Here is a 16,408-nt window from a genome sequence, read left to right on the forward strand (position 1 = left end):
CAAATACGTTAGTAAACTAAAATGTTACATGCTGTAACATTAAAAGACATTGATCTTTTATTTCGAATAGGTGACACGTTCCTGATTTATTTCCAATTATTTTTATTTTGTTCAAATACGAACTGATCATCCAATTTATGATGATTATCGATGGAATGTTATCTCTTTTTTTTTTTATATAATTCACTGTTTTTCGACGAATTTCTTTCTTCGCAATGCGAAGAACTATAACATTAATCAAGCAAATAATGTTTCGTTCGTGTCTTAAAACCAAATGAACAGAACATAAATGCGAAAAATGCTCAAGAACTCACCTCTCGCGCGTGACTTTTGTTATTGCTGTTTAACTGGCTTTGAAAATGTTACATACTACAATGAAGTAATCGCTATTTTTTTATTTAATTAATTCAATATTAATAGAACTTTGGGTTTCTGTTGATGTCAGCAATCATCATCAACAACAATAACACCATCAGCTTCGTCATCATCATAAGTATCATCATTTCAAACAACAAGCGCATCATCGTGATTTAAGTAACAGTCACAATCAAACTCATCATAAAAATCGTGATGCAATTTCAACACTGTCGTCATCACTGTCTCGTCTTTAGCATCATACTAGTTTTTATTTTACATTTTTATCAAAAGACCCATCATCGTGTGGTCTTTTTCAGTATCAAATCCATATTCGTTTAATCCATGAACTGTATATACTGTCATGTACATTTTGTCAAAGCTGCCATTTTCTTCTACTATTTTCTTCTATTGAAACATCCTGATTGGCATTTTGCTATTGATGTTTAAGTAATGCCAACACTTGTAAATTCATGCACAATGTCGCTTCAGGAAATATGCAATAACATTTTAGGGGTATCTTGTGTATTCTGACCCATAACAACCTGCTCACAATCCACCAATCAGGTTTAATTATTTTTACAAGTTTGCTCTTCAGATTGTCGGGACCCAACACCAGATCATGGAACAGTAAACACTACAGCAACAACGTATGGAACTGTTGTTAAAATATCCTGCAATCATGGTTACGTATTGTGGGGAACGAACATCATCAAATGCAACGCACACTCTGCCTGGTCTGAATCAGCCACTTGTAACCCATATGGTAAGGAAGTTCTGTGCATGATTTCTCCGTCCTAAACAGTATTTAAGTCACTTCACGTTGGTGAGTTTACCAACTCGCGCTTTCCCTGGATTAGCTGGTTTAACCAGTACTCAGTGTACATACTTGTGCCAATCAAACCCTACTGCACTACTTGAATAAGAGGAGGAGAATGGCAGTTGAAATGATTAACCCACTTATCACTAAGTTGTTAGCACTCTACCAACTCAGCAACTTGACCCGCTTCCCCACTATTTGCCAGTATTTAGTCCCTATCCATAAGCAATATACTTAAAAGGCCACCTTATTAAAAATAGACCCATGTCGTTCTTCGACACATTTTGAGGGCCTTGCCACGTGATAAACTATTGCTTACTGTCAGTGTGTTATCAACCAGGGTAAGATGATTTTGTACACAACACATTTTTGTTTTCTCGAAACACCAAGGGACCTAGCACACATTTTAGGAATAATTGTAAAGTGGGCAGTCCCTAGTTTTAATCGCGTGATTAAGCTTTATTTTGCATTTATTACATTCATATTGGTAACATACTCTTTTAAATCTCTCTATCTAAACAAACTTAATAATAATTTTTTTTAACTTTTAAATTTATCAATGTGTATATAATTCAGCTTGAAAAATAAATATAAAATTTGTTTTGTTTCACATTAACCTTGCAATATATTTTAACTGAAGACTGCGGTCCTGCTGCCCCAGCCAATGGTGTGGCCACAGCCCCTAAGGGCACTACCTACCGACAGCAGGCTACAGTGAAGTGCAATCCAACCTACACACTAAACGGCTCATCAGTGATAGAGTGCAATGCAACCGGCTGGAATGACTCTGTTTCCTGTGTTGACGACAGTAAGTGGAATATTGTATTTTATCCCATGATCAGACGTGCATTGTCGAAATAAACCACTGTGGAATAAATTTTCCTCTATTTCGGCAGTGCTGAAATATAGCTGTCACGCGCGGCGGAGAATGGTCAAATTACTCGGAATCAACTATAAAGTAATCATTTTGAGTAAAATCGAATCACATTCAACAAAACAAACAATTTGATACCAAGATGTAATATATTTTTAACACATAATGCAGCTCAAAAAGCAAAACAAACATTATTTACAAATATTACTCATGACGTCATTATTAACACGTCATACGACACTATGCATGTTCTTTCACGCTAAAGCTGCAGTTGTTTAGTGTTTTTTTTATTATTTCTTAAAAATTGAAGACGTAGAGGTATGCTAAACAGAAAAACAGGTTAGTTACTGATCTTTTTGTAATGTTTTAGACTCGGCACGATTGAAATAATGAAACAACGTTTGCTTAAAATAACTTTGGGATTTTCCGTGAAGTTCGATTTTCCTATTTTATTTTTAAAGAAATAATTTACGACTAAGAAAATTGATGGGATAAATCGAATACTAGGTCGGTGCCGAATAAAGCAAAGTTTATTTTGATAGGCACTTAGATTTTCTAAGCCTCGCAAAATAAACTTTGCTTTATTCGGCACCGACCTAGTATTCTCTATTTATAAATCTATCTGCTTGCCTGATTGCCCACCCAACTGCAGCTGCATTACGTGCTTAGTTGCGTGTGTTGCAGCCTGCATCGTTCCGTTCCAGTTCCGACACGTGCCGCCAATTACTTTGCGGTCGGCCTCTTTTTTTCATTAGTCTGGTGTCAACCAAAGGTCCATAGCACTTCCCTCTGTTCCGTCGTTTCTCCTATCATGCCCACTACAATTTCGTCTTCTTCTTTTCGCTGATTATCCATGCTTCCGCCGTCTCTTAACCGGTCTTGAAACTTGCTTTGGAATGTGCCTAGTTTCTCTTTTTTTGCCCTTTGTTACTTTCCATCTTTCACATCCGTAGAGTAGAACGGATGATTTGGAATTATGCCAATGTCGCGGATTTATCAGATGTCTGATAACCGTTCAAACTGTGTGCTCTGCAGTGATGTTATTTTCTGAACATCTACTGTGCCTACATCTTCTTTTAAACAGTTGCGCCCCGATATATGAACCATTCTACTTCTGCTTCTTTGTTGTTTCCTTCACTATATCTGCATCCTTGCTGTTAGTTTTCATGACTTTGCATATCTAAGAGTTGAGCTTTAGTCCAACTTCAACTGTATGGTATTCAAGTTTTGTTTTCTTGGGTTGTAGATGTTTAATTGTTGATGATAACCGTGTGATTTCGTCTGCAAAGTCAAAATACTCCAGAAAAGTTTAAGGTTCCATCGGATTACAGTTCGCTCACCTTCCACAGTTTTCTACAATATCCAGCCGATAACATCAAGGAAGAGAAATCCTGACATGCAGTACCCCTGCTTCACTCCTGTAATAATTGGGAACCGTTCTGTTGTTTCTTTTTCATCAACAACAGAGCACTAGGTCGCAAGGTCAAGCATTCAATAATTGGTATACCTTGTACTTAAGTGAGCACGTTGGACCATTATGTTTCTCTTGTCAAATACTCTTATATTTCTGCAAAAGATATCAGGAACTGATAATTAAAAAATAATTAAACTTTGTATATATTATACTTTTAGGGTGGAGCTATTTTCATGTGTTACGCAAAGATGTAGGTGTATAAAGTTTTTGTTTTTCTTTAAAAAGCAAGTCTTTATTTTTGTGAAAACTCAATATAAGTTTTAAGCCTATTTCAATGTATATTATACACAGAATGTAGACACGTGCTTCACCAGCAAGTACGGTAAGTTTTGCATTGTGAACAAAATTGCAATTATGGCCTTGAATCGATAACATGAATTCTAATTAAGGCACTAGCTGACTCTTAGGTAAAAAACGAGAAGTGTTTACTACGTGCAATAACACGCCGGGTATGCGGATACTTTGATAACAGATGGCACTTCGATAACAAAGAACAACAAAAGCTACGCGCGAGCGGCGAGTTCTTAAAAAAAAATGCATTTATGTTCTGTTCATTTGGTTTTCTGACACGAAACATTGTTTGGTCGATAAATGGTAAAGGTCTTCAAATTGCGAAGAAAGAAATTCGTGGAAAAACGGTGGATTTTATACAAAATAATGCTAAAATTCCATCGATAATAATCATGAATTAGATGATCAGTACGTATTGAATAAAATAAAAATACTTGGAAATAAATCAAGAACGTGCCAACTATTCCAAATAAAAGATCAATATGTTCATTATTTTTACAACATGTTACATATTAGTTTACTAACGTATTTGAGGAAATTCAAATGTTTAAAGAGTCGGATGCCACATTTTCATGGACACTTGTTTTACCGATCATCTCAATGACAATGGCACTTCTATTCCAGATAACTCGACACTTTTTACCAGATATGACACACTATTTAGTGAACCAGAATTGCGGAATTTGCTGTGGAATACTGTTATAGTAAGCAGGCGGTAAATAAACATGTATGTAGTGGCGTAAATTAAAAACGAATTACCGAAATATTTTCATCCCCTTTGAATATGGTTACATTTATAAAAAAATTATATAAATGTGAAAGATAAATGTGAAAATAATTCGATATGTCTGATGAGTACAGCCTATATGACCATACATTTTCCAGTTTTCGAGTCACTCAGCAGATGGATTTTCGCGTAGTACACGAGTTTAAACAATATTTTACACTTGCATTTTTGTAGCGAAATGTCTGGTCTATTTAGCATGTATATTTTTGTCCTAATGAAGTTACTAAGGTCATTTACTGATAATATACTAGAAAGCATGTTATGAAACATCACTCTGCTAAAACTGCAACTTAGAGATAAATATAAGCAGGGATGCAGGTCCGAAATTCTAGTGGAACTTTTTTGCTCAAGTAAATAAAAATAAAGCAATACTGGAACAAGCGGTCGATTTTATCACACGCTGGTGGTGTCAAAGTTGTGCATACCCGTCTGTCGGACCGTATTTGGTACAAAAACGAATATGGTACATTTGTACCATATTCGGCCGAATATGGTACAAATGTACCATACTCGGACCGAAGATGGTACAATTTTCGACCGAATATGGTACAAACATTGTACCATATTCGGTTGGAATAAGTTTTTCTATGCTCGCCAAAACGTATTTGGTACATACCAAAAAACTCATAAAAATGAAAATGGCCTACGTATATGGTACATAAATTATGTATTTCTTAATAAATGAAATAGTCTGCCGATGTGTAAACTTTTTTTCAAACTCAAATACATTGTATTAACCTAATATTGGAAGTGACAAAAGTATCATCATCATCATCATCATCATCATCATCGTCGTCGTCGTCGTCGTCGTCGTAACTAGCAGTAACAGAAACAGCTAACCTAACCACACTTTACATGGATTTTGCTGGTTGTGTAACTGTTTCGCCGGCTAGCTCAGTCGGTTGCGCGTCAGATTGGCACGCAGGCGGCCTGGGTTCGATTCCCGGGCGGGCCAGATACTTTCGTGGAGATCATTAATAGCAATTTTCAAATTTTTAAAACTTTTTTTTTCGAAAGTGTATTTTCACCAAAATCCGATTTAAGAGATTTTGAGCTCTTTTAAATGAATATATCTCTCCAAAAATAAGGATGTTTGACTGGCTGCTTTAGACAGGTGTGACTGTATTCCTAAACATTACTTTGTAAAGTTGATTTGTCGTTCCGACGTCATATTGCTGAGAAGCCGACAAAGCTTTGAAGTTTCCGATTTTTTCTTTGATAACGTGCCGCTTTAAAAAGGCGGGAATTTTGCACACGAGTCTTACTCAGAAGTCAGTAACCATATTTGACTTGGCGGTCGGCAAGAAAAGTTGTGATTTTCGACTAGAAAGAATTGAAATCCAAACTTTCTTCAAACTTCAAAAGAATTCTTGACAGTAAGTACTGTACATAATTTTAATTTTCAGTTGTCTTAATATGCATTGATGTTTTAACATGCATTGATTTTTATGTTTTATGCCCCCCCCCCCCCCCCCCTCAGAGTGCATTTGCAGTTGTCCGTCCGTCTATCCAATTGTCCGTGGCATTCCTTCCGGGTGCGTAACTCCTAAACTGCTAAAATATTTAAGCTACAGTCATTTTTTCGAAAGTGTATTTTCCACCAAAATCAGATCGAGCTCCTGTAATCTGTAGATTTGAACATTTTAAATTTTATGGAGTTTATAGGTCTTTGACCTTCGAACCCTGCCTAGTCGTGACTTCTGGTGAGCGACCTAGGCCCCCAGGGCCCCTTCTTTATATCCCTTCCATCCACGTAGCATTGGTTTCTACAGACCGTTTGTCCGTTGACCGCCATAAGTTTGCCCGCTATTTTTCCCCTGAATTTGAATTCGGTTGGATTTCAATGAAACTTTACATAAAGTACTTGCTACTTTCATTGCGCATATTGCCCGGAAGTTCGGATTGTAAATTTTAGCGGAGCTATCAGACGAGTGATTTTAGCTCAGCTCATGTCGTGAGACATTCGTTTTCGACACGCGGTGTTCAATACAAGCTCTATTAACTAATGAAGTATAAATGTATAATAACTTATTATATTATTTCAGATGAAGGAAGCAATTAGGAGAAAAAGGAAGCAATTAGGGTGCTTGCCCAGGTCGAAGTACGACATTATTGTCAGATGTTTAAACGGATCGTTCGATGTCCCTGTGAAGAAACGGACACCTGAAGAGAATAATTGTTTGGCCATGATTAGAAAATGTAAGGACTTCGAGCTTGGTGACCGGGGTTCTTTATTGTGTGGCGGAAAGCAAGTCCTTGTGAAAGAAGATCTTCCTAGATTTGTTGAGAAGATGTTCATGGAAAACAAAGGATGTGGAGCAAGGGTTATTTACAACAAACTGAAAGTAAATTACACGGGGTTCTCGGAACAAGCTATCCTTGAAATACTGTACAATAGCAAGTATTACCATGAGAAGTATCCGAGATTTACAAACAAGCCAAAGCCAAAGACAATTACAGAAGAGGAACCAGGCAAAAGATGGCAGATTGACATAATTAACATGAAAAATCAAAGTGTTAGCTACAAGGGGTCCACATACAGTTATATTCTACAAGTCGTGGACGTTTATTCTAGGTACGTTATGCCAAAACCCCTGAAAACGAAGAGTTCGCGTGAAGTTGCAAAGGCATTAGAGGACGTGTTGATGGTTAACCTTGCCCCTGACATCATCCAATGTGACAACGGACTGGAATTTAAAGGCCCTAGTATGAAACTTTTGTTGAACAAGTACAACATCAAAATGATCAATAGTAGGCCGTATCATCCTCAATCACAGGGCAAGTGTGAAAGGTCAAACAGTGTTATAAAGGCCAAGATTCTATTTGCAACAAAAAGTAAACGTGGATTTAACTGGGTCGAAGGGCTTCAAGATTTAGCCTATGCCATAAACACAAGTTTCAAACGAGTTCTTGGGGGTCTCACGCCCTTTGAAGCCTACTACGGAAGAAGTCATGTTTTTACCAAAGAACGTCATAGTTCTCGTGAAATAAAGAAAACCATACGGCGAGCAAATAAAAAGGCTTACAGGTCGCTGTTGAAAAACGCAACTTCCCCAAGCAAGTACAAAGTAGGAGAGACAGTATTAATTCGCTATCCCTTTCGAAAATCCAGGGTGCCAACCAAAAGATATGTTATCGAAGGCAAGGTAGAAAAAGTAAAACGAAATGGTGTTTATATCGTGTCATTTCAAGTACCGAACAAACCCGAACTTGGATTCGTAAGCAAATCGGTTGGGGTCGAAAACATGACTAGCCTAACTGTTGCGTTAGAGAAACAACGAAAAATTAAAAAACATTCATTAAAACAGAACCGCTCAGAGAAACAAAATCACAGAACTAAGTACTATCATGTTTTAACACACCATGAAAATCTGCAGTTGTTGGATGGGGTGAATATTGCCATGGACCCAAATCCGGATGGAAATTGTCAATTTGCTGCTATATCGCATCAACTTGGTAAAATTGGTATATACAAAGACGTAGATGCTTTACGTAAGGAAGCAGTCCATCACATTGTAGAAAACAGATATTTCTATGAAACTTTTGTCTATGATGAAACATTTGATGAATACGTTAAGAATATGTCTAAGAATGGGACATACGGCGACAACCTCACGCTCATTGCACTTATGAGAGAATATAATTTGCAGTGCCTGGTAGTTTCTACCCGAGGACTAGAACACTCATCAATTGTGTCAGCAGATGGAAAGTTCGATGGTGATGTTGGAACAATTGCATTGGGGTATTTCCCAGAAGGATTTGGCATGCATTACGTTAGTATCCGTATCAATCAACGCGTGTACAAGGACATAATATCACGCTTAGAACAGTCGTATGACAACGGTGACTCTGGCGACAGCGCTGCGTCTGGCGACAACGCTGCGTCAGGCGACAACGCTGCGTCTGGCGACAACGGTGACTCTGGCGACAACGGTGACTCCGGCGACACCGCTGCGTCTGGCGACAACACTGCATCTGGCGACAACGCTGCGTCTGGCGACAACGGTGACTCTTGCGACAACGGTGACTCCGGCGACAACGGTGACTCCAGCGACAACGGTGACTCTGGCGACAACGGTGACTCCGGCGACACCGCTGCGTCTGGCGACAACACTGCATCTGGCGACAACGCTGCGTCTGGCGACAACGGTGACTCTTGCGACAACGGTGACTCCGGCGACAACGGTGACTCCAGCGACAACGGTGACTCCGGCGACAACGGTGACTCCGGCGACAACGCTGCGTCTGGCGACAACGGTGACTCCGGCGACAACGCTGCGTCTGGCGACAACACTGCATCTGGCGACAACGCTGCGTCTGGCGACAACGGTGACTCTTGCGACAACGGTGACTCCGGCGACAACGGTGACTCCAGCGACAACGGTGACTCCGGCGACAACGGTGACTCCGGCGACAACGCTGCGTCTGGCGACAACGGTGACTCCGGCGACAACGGTGACTCTGGCGACAACGGTGACGTCTCTGTGTGTTCAGCCCTGAAAGAGCTTTAAGATATGATAAACAATAGGAGGGCACAGAAGCGAACGACTTTTCCATTTCTGATGTTACCACTTCACATTCAAGTTGAAATTTTTAAGTTCTGCATACAATCAAACCCGTCAATCCAGTTTGTGTTGGCGAAGGTCGGCAAACCCTTTAGAGATTTAATAAGGTCAATGAGTTTGCAAACACCTAGAAGTTACATTCGGCCGGATATTGGACTAGATACTAGTAACAGAAATCCTGTTAGCGTTCGTTTCCTATTAACAAGAGCGGGCAGAAACAGCGGTCTTATTTCGGCAATAAAAGAAATCATCAAGGGGCCAAAATGGGCAAACGCATGGCTGCGTTTGCGTGTTAGTGGAATCGGTTGGTATGATATCATAGATGTCATGTACAGACATTACAGGTGAAATATACATGTATATCGGTGTTTGGAAACCTGTTATGTTATTTTTGTGATTGATGATTATGTTCTTCTACCGGAAATTTGTTGTCATTTGCTCATTTACTGGTAACTTTTTACGAAGCACATTTGGGATATTTTGGCTGCTACTAAAATGAATGTATATATGTATATTATGTCTTGTCAAAATGCTACAGTTGGATTAAAATTTAAATGCTGTTCTATGTTCTTCAATATTACTTTGAAAAATCCTGTCAGTATACCAATAAATGAAAAAAGTACAAGTTTGTTGAATCTCTTGAATGAAACAAATTATAAAATACAAAATGTAAAATGAATATGTGATGATGATGATGACAAAACATTTGTGATGATGATGATGGTAAAAAAATTGTGATGATGATGGTGGTGGTGATGATGATGACAGTGGTTATGATGATTGGGGTTTGATGATTGTGGTGATGATGATGATGATGATGATAATGATGATGATGATGATGATAACAAACGTTTTGGGATGATGATGACAGCGATGTTTATCGGACGATGATGATGGTTATAATGATGATGATAAGTTTTTAGATGATGATGACGGCGATGTTTATCGGCCGACGATGATGATAATGATGATGATGATAACAAAATATTTGTGATGATGATGATGGCGATGTTTATTGGCCGATGATGATGATGATATTCTCATCGTCGTCATCATCATCACAACATCCTCATTATCGACCGAAAACATCGCTGTCATTATCATCACAAAAAAAACTTTTGTGATCACCATTACGATCATGATAATGGATATGATGATGTTGGTTTTGATGGTGATGATGATGGTGGTGTTGGTAAAGATAACAACGATGATGATCATTGGGGTGTTGATAATTGATGTGATGATGATGATGATGATGATGATGATGATGATGAGATAACGATGATGATGATGATGATGATGATGATGAGATAACGATGATGATGATGATGATGATTACGATGATGAGTGTGTATCATATTCGGAACGAATGTGGTACATTTTTCATCCGAATATGGTACAAGTTTGTACCATATTCGGTCAGGCATTTTACCCCAAAACTGCAGATACGTATATGGTACAATTAGACAGTTGTACCATATTCGGCCGAATATGGTACAAACTTGTACATATTCGTTTTTGTACCAAATACGGTCCGACACCTGTCGTTGTTATTAATATAAACACAACACATTCTGCATATGAACTTGGATATACATTACATCATTATTTATTACAGGTTGAGCGGATCGGAGTTAATAAATGTTACCTTTTATTATTTTTTCCCCACAAATGACGTATACAAAATTTAATAACACATCTTAATTTAATTTCTAAATTTAAAGCATTAGTATGCGACAATTAAATTACAACACTTGATAGTTTCGTAAAAGGGCCTTTTAATTTTGCCATGTATTGAAGTTTGTCATTAACTGGTGATCTTAAAAACTAAAAAAAAAAAAGTACAGTAACCCTCGACTAGGCCCGAACCACTGATCCCCGAAGAAAATTGCTATCACTTAGACCACTCGGCCATTCATGCTTAAACAATGAGTGATGTATAGTATACATGTACTTTATATAAGCAGTCGCCGTAGTATCACAAAATATAACGACAACAACAGATATTTTGCGTTGCAACGCTTTATAATTTTAAGGGTTTTTAATCGTCAAAAGAAGCATATAATGGATTGTTTAGAGCATTATAACTGTTCAGTATTACTGTTTTCTAAAAATATAATAACTACAACGAAAATTTGCGAATCTGAAACAATTTTGTTAAAATGTTGTCAATTTACCAAAACGTGAAAAGGCCCCTTCAATTACTTTTTGTTTTGATTTTTCACTTAGTCAGCTCAATATGATTTTTCTGAGATAAGGTTTAAATGAAATTAAATTGTTTGTATTGTTTCTGCTGCTTTCATGTTGTTTTTTATTATTTTCAAAACAAGATGTGACAATCATGAAGACACATGTATGCCGCATTATTAACTCTCAATCGCTTTTCTCATCATTGTTTACCAGTAAATACTTGTTAGTCTACTTTATTAATTAATGCGCAGTTTTTATGCAAGTAGCGACAATTTTGTATTGGCATCTTATTCACCAAGTATAGTGTTACTTTACAACAACAACAACAACAACAACATTTATTAGCTCTTAAGCATACAATTGCTTTTTAGCCAAATGCATCATATACAATACACAAGTGTAACGACATGGATGATAATTATTATGAAATTAGGTAATAATTATAAAAATTATGTAATGGAAGAAGTTAACTAATATTGTACTGATTCATAACATAAGATATGACTTTCTAGCATCGATAATGATAGGATTTTATGAAGAACAAATGTGTATTTGCCGCTTTAGGATCCCTTTGCTCCCGTTATCTGGAGGCCTGCTTTGATTAAAAGTAAAAACAATCGTGTTAATCTGATTAAAAGTAAAAACAATCGTGTTAATCCACATGACCCGTTGTATTTTCATCTCTCTGAATCTCAAGTTACCACCAAAAAAAAAGTTCATTATGTAGACAATTATTTTCGGTTATCACTTGAAATATATTACTGCCGAAATAAGAATTTGAATCTCTTTTTTTTAAATTGCACTTATAATATTAATTGTATAAATTAAAAGTAATGAGATTTTTGAAAACAAACAACGCCATTGGTTATATTTCACATGTGTATGAAATGACGTTATGCATTGATTCCCAATCAGTCGCGCTTGAAAATTCAAATTGATTCGTTCTTCAAATGTCAAAATTGCCATAATAAACATGTAAAAGATAAAACTCGGTTATCAGAGTGCTCAATTTGTTGAAATTCTCTGTTATCCGAAGTGTCCTATATCGGGAATCAAAGTAACCGCAACTTCATGAATACCCCCTATAAAAAAATGCTCTATCTTCGTTTATATTTCATTCAATGCTATCAAACTTTCAGTATTTGAAGAACATTGATTTCTCAACATGCTGAAATATCAAACAGTTTCTTGCAATATTTCTAAGCAGTTTTATTGTGTTGAAATGTATACTGTTCACCCCGTTTATTCTGTTTTTCGACCGAATTTGCTATTTTAAGGGCACACATCTTCCATTTCACCGTGATTTTTTTCTTCCCAATACCAAGGGATACACCATTTATCAACGCAACCATGTGCCTTGTCCCAAACACTAATCTTTAGGACATAACTTTTGAAAAAAACTGAGGAACTTATCTCTCGCGCGTGGCTTTTGTTGTTCTCTGTCATCAAAGTGCCATCTGCTATCGAAGTATCCGCATTACCAGCGTGAATAAGCAAGATGTTTTAATCCTAGAATAGGCCCATTTTGCCCACATAACAATGACATTTTATGCAGATTCCCTAACAAGTAAGTACCGAGTATTTTGACCACACAGTAAATTCGGTAGATGACCACTGAATGATGATACCTATCAAATACCAAACTGTGTCTCTTGAATGAAATATTTTTAAAGTTTTTATTAATAATATATATAAGGAATATATGTTTTCCAAGGGTGGGCCAATTTTGACCCCATATGCATAATGTAAAAAATTGGTACAAATAGGATCACTTTACAATCTTATATAACAATAATACATACCGAATCTTGCGGTTTCAGACGAGATTTTAAAGTATTCACTTTAACGATCTATTTTATCTCTGGTGGCTTACATATGCATAAGACTTGATCGACTTGAAAGTCAATAAATGAGGGTCACCCAAGGATTATTCCCGTGGTGATTAATGAAAATCTTACGGTTAAGAATGTTTTGTTAGCAAACGGTTGACAACGGACTTCATGATTGACAATAAACTACGTCGGATGCCGTTTAGACACCCACCAAAGTAGCTCACGTTGAGCACTTTGTGCTCAGGTGACAGATACACTTAATACTTTTTTAATTAACCTTTTTAAAGGCGATTCCTTCATGGTAGTTACAGTTAGCTGCATTCTTTGTGGGGACATAATTTATCTTGACGCAGATTTTTTTTAAGACGGCAAGAATTGTGCACATCATCTTTGTCTGTAACTTCGACAGTAATTATCATCATTTGTTGTAAATACTTTATGAGAGGTTAATTCCCATAGGTTTTTGGTTTCCTCCTTTCTTTTGGTCTAACTCATTTAGTGCATTCAGCACACGAATAATATTAGGGCATCCTAAATTAAATGAATAAATCATAACACATGAGAATAAGTCGACATAAAGTTATCAAAGTATTGAACAACAAAATAAATGTCAAAATAAGTGTAACATTTACGATCGTAGTAGACTTCGAGCCCCTGTACTATTCACGAAAAATTAAATCGATGACGTAATGAACACATCGTCATCAAAAGTGAGAAGAAATATCGAGTTGAATTGTTGAACTTAAACAGATTTTCGTTATAACTTTGAATTTTAAAACGATATAGAACAGCATAGGCTTTATTCATGGCTAATACGAAATTTGCTTACCCTTAAATTAAATGCGTTTTTTTAAATCAACTGAATTTTAAAGCTATTGTATATTTAATTCAGACTCTGGTTCCAAATGTGTCGGTGTGAATTAGATAGAATTATTGTTACCGGTTAATTTACTTCAACATTTTGAACATGTAGCAATTTATGGACTTTAATCAATGGTTAGAAAAATATGGATAACATTTTTCCTCGTACTATGTGGTGTTTGTGTGAATTCATCTTTGTAAATACAAACATGTTTTTCATGACTTTTTTCTTGTAAAACGTACTGAAAGAAATGTTTTCTACAACAAACCAGACTGTTGACATATGTTTTATGATGTTGATTCTTTACCTCATATGTGATAACATGAATTTTACTAGTAAAATCAAGTTAATCGAGTGATCTCCCGTGAATGATAGGGTACGCTCCACCTATTTAAATGTTTAGCTGGTAAAAAAAAATCTTAATGGCTTTTCAGATTTTGCATATATCGCATGTAAGCAACCGTTAATAGTTTGCCATAATAAACTGTTGAATCAAATTTCTATTAGGAAGAAAATTATTATATGTTTAACACAAAGCACACACGTTAACCACATATAAAACGCCATCGCGATCAAAATATTAAAATGTATTGCAGGTTGTTTTTTTTAAATCAAATTTGTGAATGTGGGTGCTGTTGTCCAAAAATCATGATAAACATTTAAAAGTGCTCGAAATACGCTTTTTGAACAGTTTGAACAGTTTGGACGTTCGTTGTGACGTCATCTGTGCGACGATGCAATAACTATATCAAAATAAAGCGCATGTCGTATTCTTCACATTGTTTTGTTAACTGAATGCAATAATTAACTTTTTTAAAAATATTTAAAAAAAAATCACGCAAATAACATCCATTACCGTCCCTTCTCTAGAGGTTTTTAAAAGTGCTGCTCAAGATAGTGCTCAAAGTTTTGTGACGAACCATCATGTATTGGAAATGTTAAATATATGCCCTCACTACCCTCAGTTTTTGTTTGATGTAACACAAAACGAAATAATCCTAATTCATGAAATTGTTTTGACATAAAACCAAAACAAAATAAATATTATAAATAAAAAAATGAAGGTATCTATTTAATACGGGATAAATGAAAAGTTAATCGCAACAAATCCACAAGCAATACTTATGTTATATAATCTTAATTTTGAAAACATGTTCATCCATATTTTACGACTAAAGCGTAAATGTATACATGTACATAACTATACACGATATAGTTCCTTTTTCATGTCGTAAGATTGATACATGATTTAATACAATAGAATCGGTAGATGAAAATTATAAACAATTTCGTATTTTACCATACAAGTTATACTACAAAGTGCCATTTTCAGGACAGCAACCAATGTCAGGTACCGGTTACCGTGTCAAGCCAATATTTGGAAGAGACCTTGAGAACCACATCAAAGTCGGGACCAGGGTCGTGCGCGGTCGGGACTGGAGATATGGTGACCAGGTATATTGTAAGAGCTAGACTACTACATTTTTCATGAATCATATTGTTACATCTAGAACGAGATCCAAGTCATTACAAACAAATCTAATGTTTAAACACTCTAACCACAACATCCTTCCGATAATGTTTATTAGTTAAAAATCTGTTTTAGAATTTATATTCCATCTGGTAACAGATCTAATGCACAAGCTATTTTTGCTCATTCGTAATAATGGTCTGTTCGGCGTTATAACACGCGAACTTCATTCAGTATGAATTGTACTTCGGTATGCACGTTGTCCTGATAGTTTATTCTTAACAAACATGGAAGACTAAATTATAGAATGAATTACGTACGGAAGTGAGTTTATTTTTTCTAAATCGTTGGGTGAATTTCTTTTTAAAATAAAACTGCTGCGATAATAAATGAGAATACTCAGGTTGTTTTAGGAATGTAATAAACACTATTATTTAGCAACCTACCAGCCCCTAGGGCATAGTTCGCCGGCAAGAGATCTCCAAGCGTCTCAATGAAGCATTCTGCTTCAGTTAACTCAATGTGCATCCAAATACAGTGGAATACATTGTATTCAGAAGTTGTGACATAAGGATATGTACTACGATCTTAAATGTGTGTTGGAACATAAGTTTGCAACGATTCTTGCTGTACTTTTTCCAGTTGATTTATTTGAATTATCGTATGTAGGTCCCAGACAGTGGAGGATTATACTACTTTAAGCCTATCTATCGCTCTGTAAGCATGGTCTTCCCCCTTTAATGAGTTTGAGGTTGATGCGAAGAAATCCTATTGTCTGGTTTGCATTTTGTGTAATTGAATTAATGTGTTAATCCCGTTTGCGAATACTTTGGAGCGTAAGGAATCCGGATAGTGCCATCTATAATCTCGCCCTTCTTTCATTAAGGG

The 16,408-nt window shown here is 36.4% G+C and overlaps 1 protein-coding gene across 1 annotated transcript in view; it reads left to right on the forward strand.

Annotated features, from left to right (window-relative positions):
- The window catches only part of LOC127854692 (integrin alpha-9-like), a 69,098-nt gene that overhangs the window by 17,540 nt on the left and 35,150 nt on the right, over positions 1 to 16,408 (forward strand). Inside the window, exons 5-7 of the mRNA XM_052389750.1 lie at positions 953 to 1,120; positions 1,815 to 1,982; positions 15,383 to 15,504. Of these exons, the coding sequence (XP_052245710.1) occupies positions 953 to 1,120; positions 1,815 to 1,982; positions 15,383 to 15,504 (458 nt within the window). The remainder of the gene's footprint in view (positions 1 to 952; positions 1,121 to 1,814; positions 1,983 to 15,382; positions 15,505 to 16,408) is intronic.

The sequence above is a fragment of the Dreissena polymorpha genome, chromosome 13 (genome assembly GCF_020536995.1).
Source record: "Dreissena polymorpha isolate Duluth1 chromosome 13, UMN_Dpol_1.0, whole genome shotgun sequence".
In the NCBI taxonomy this organism is placed as follows: Eukaryota; Metazoa; Mollusca; class Bivalvia; order Myida; family Dreissenidae; genus Dreissena; species Dreissena polymorpha.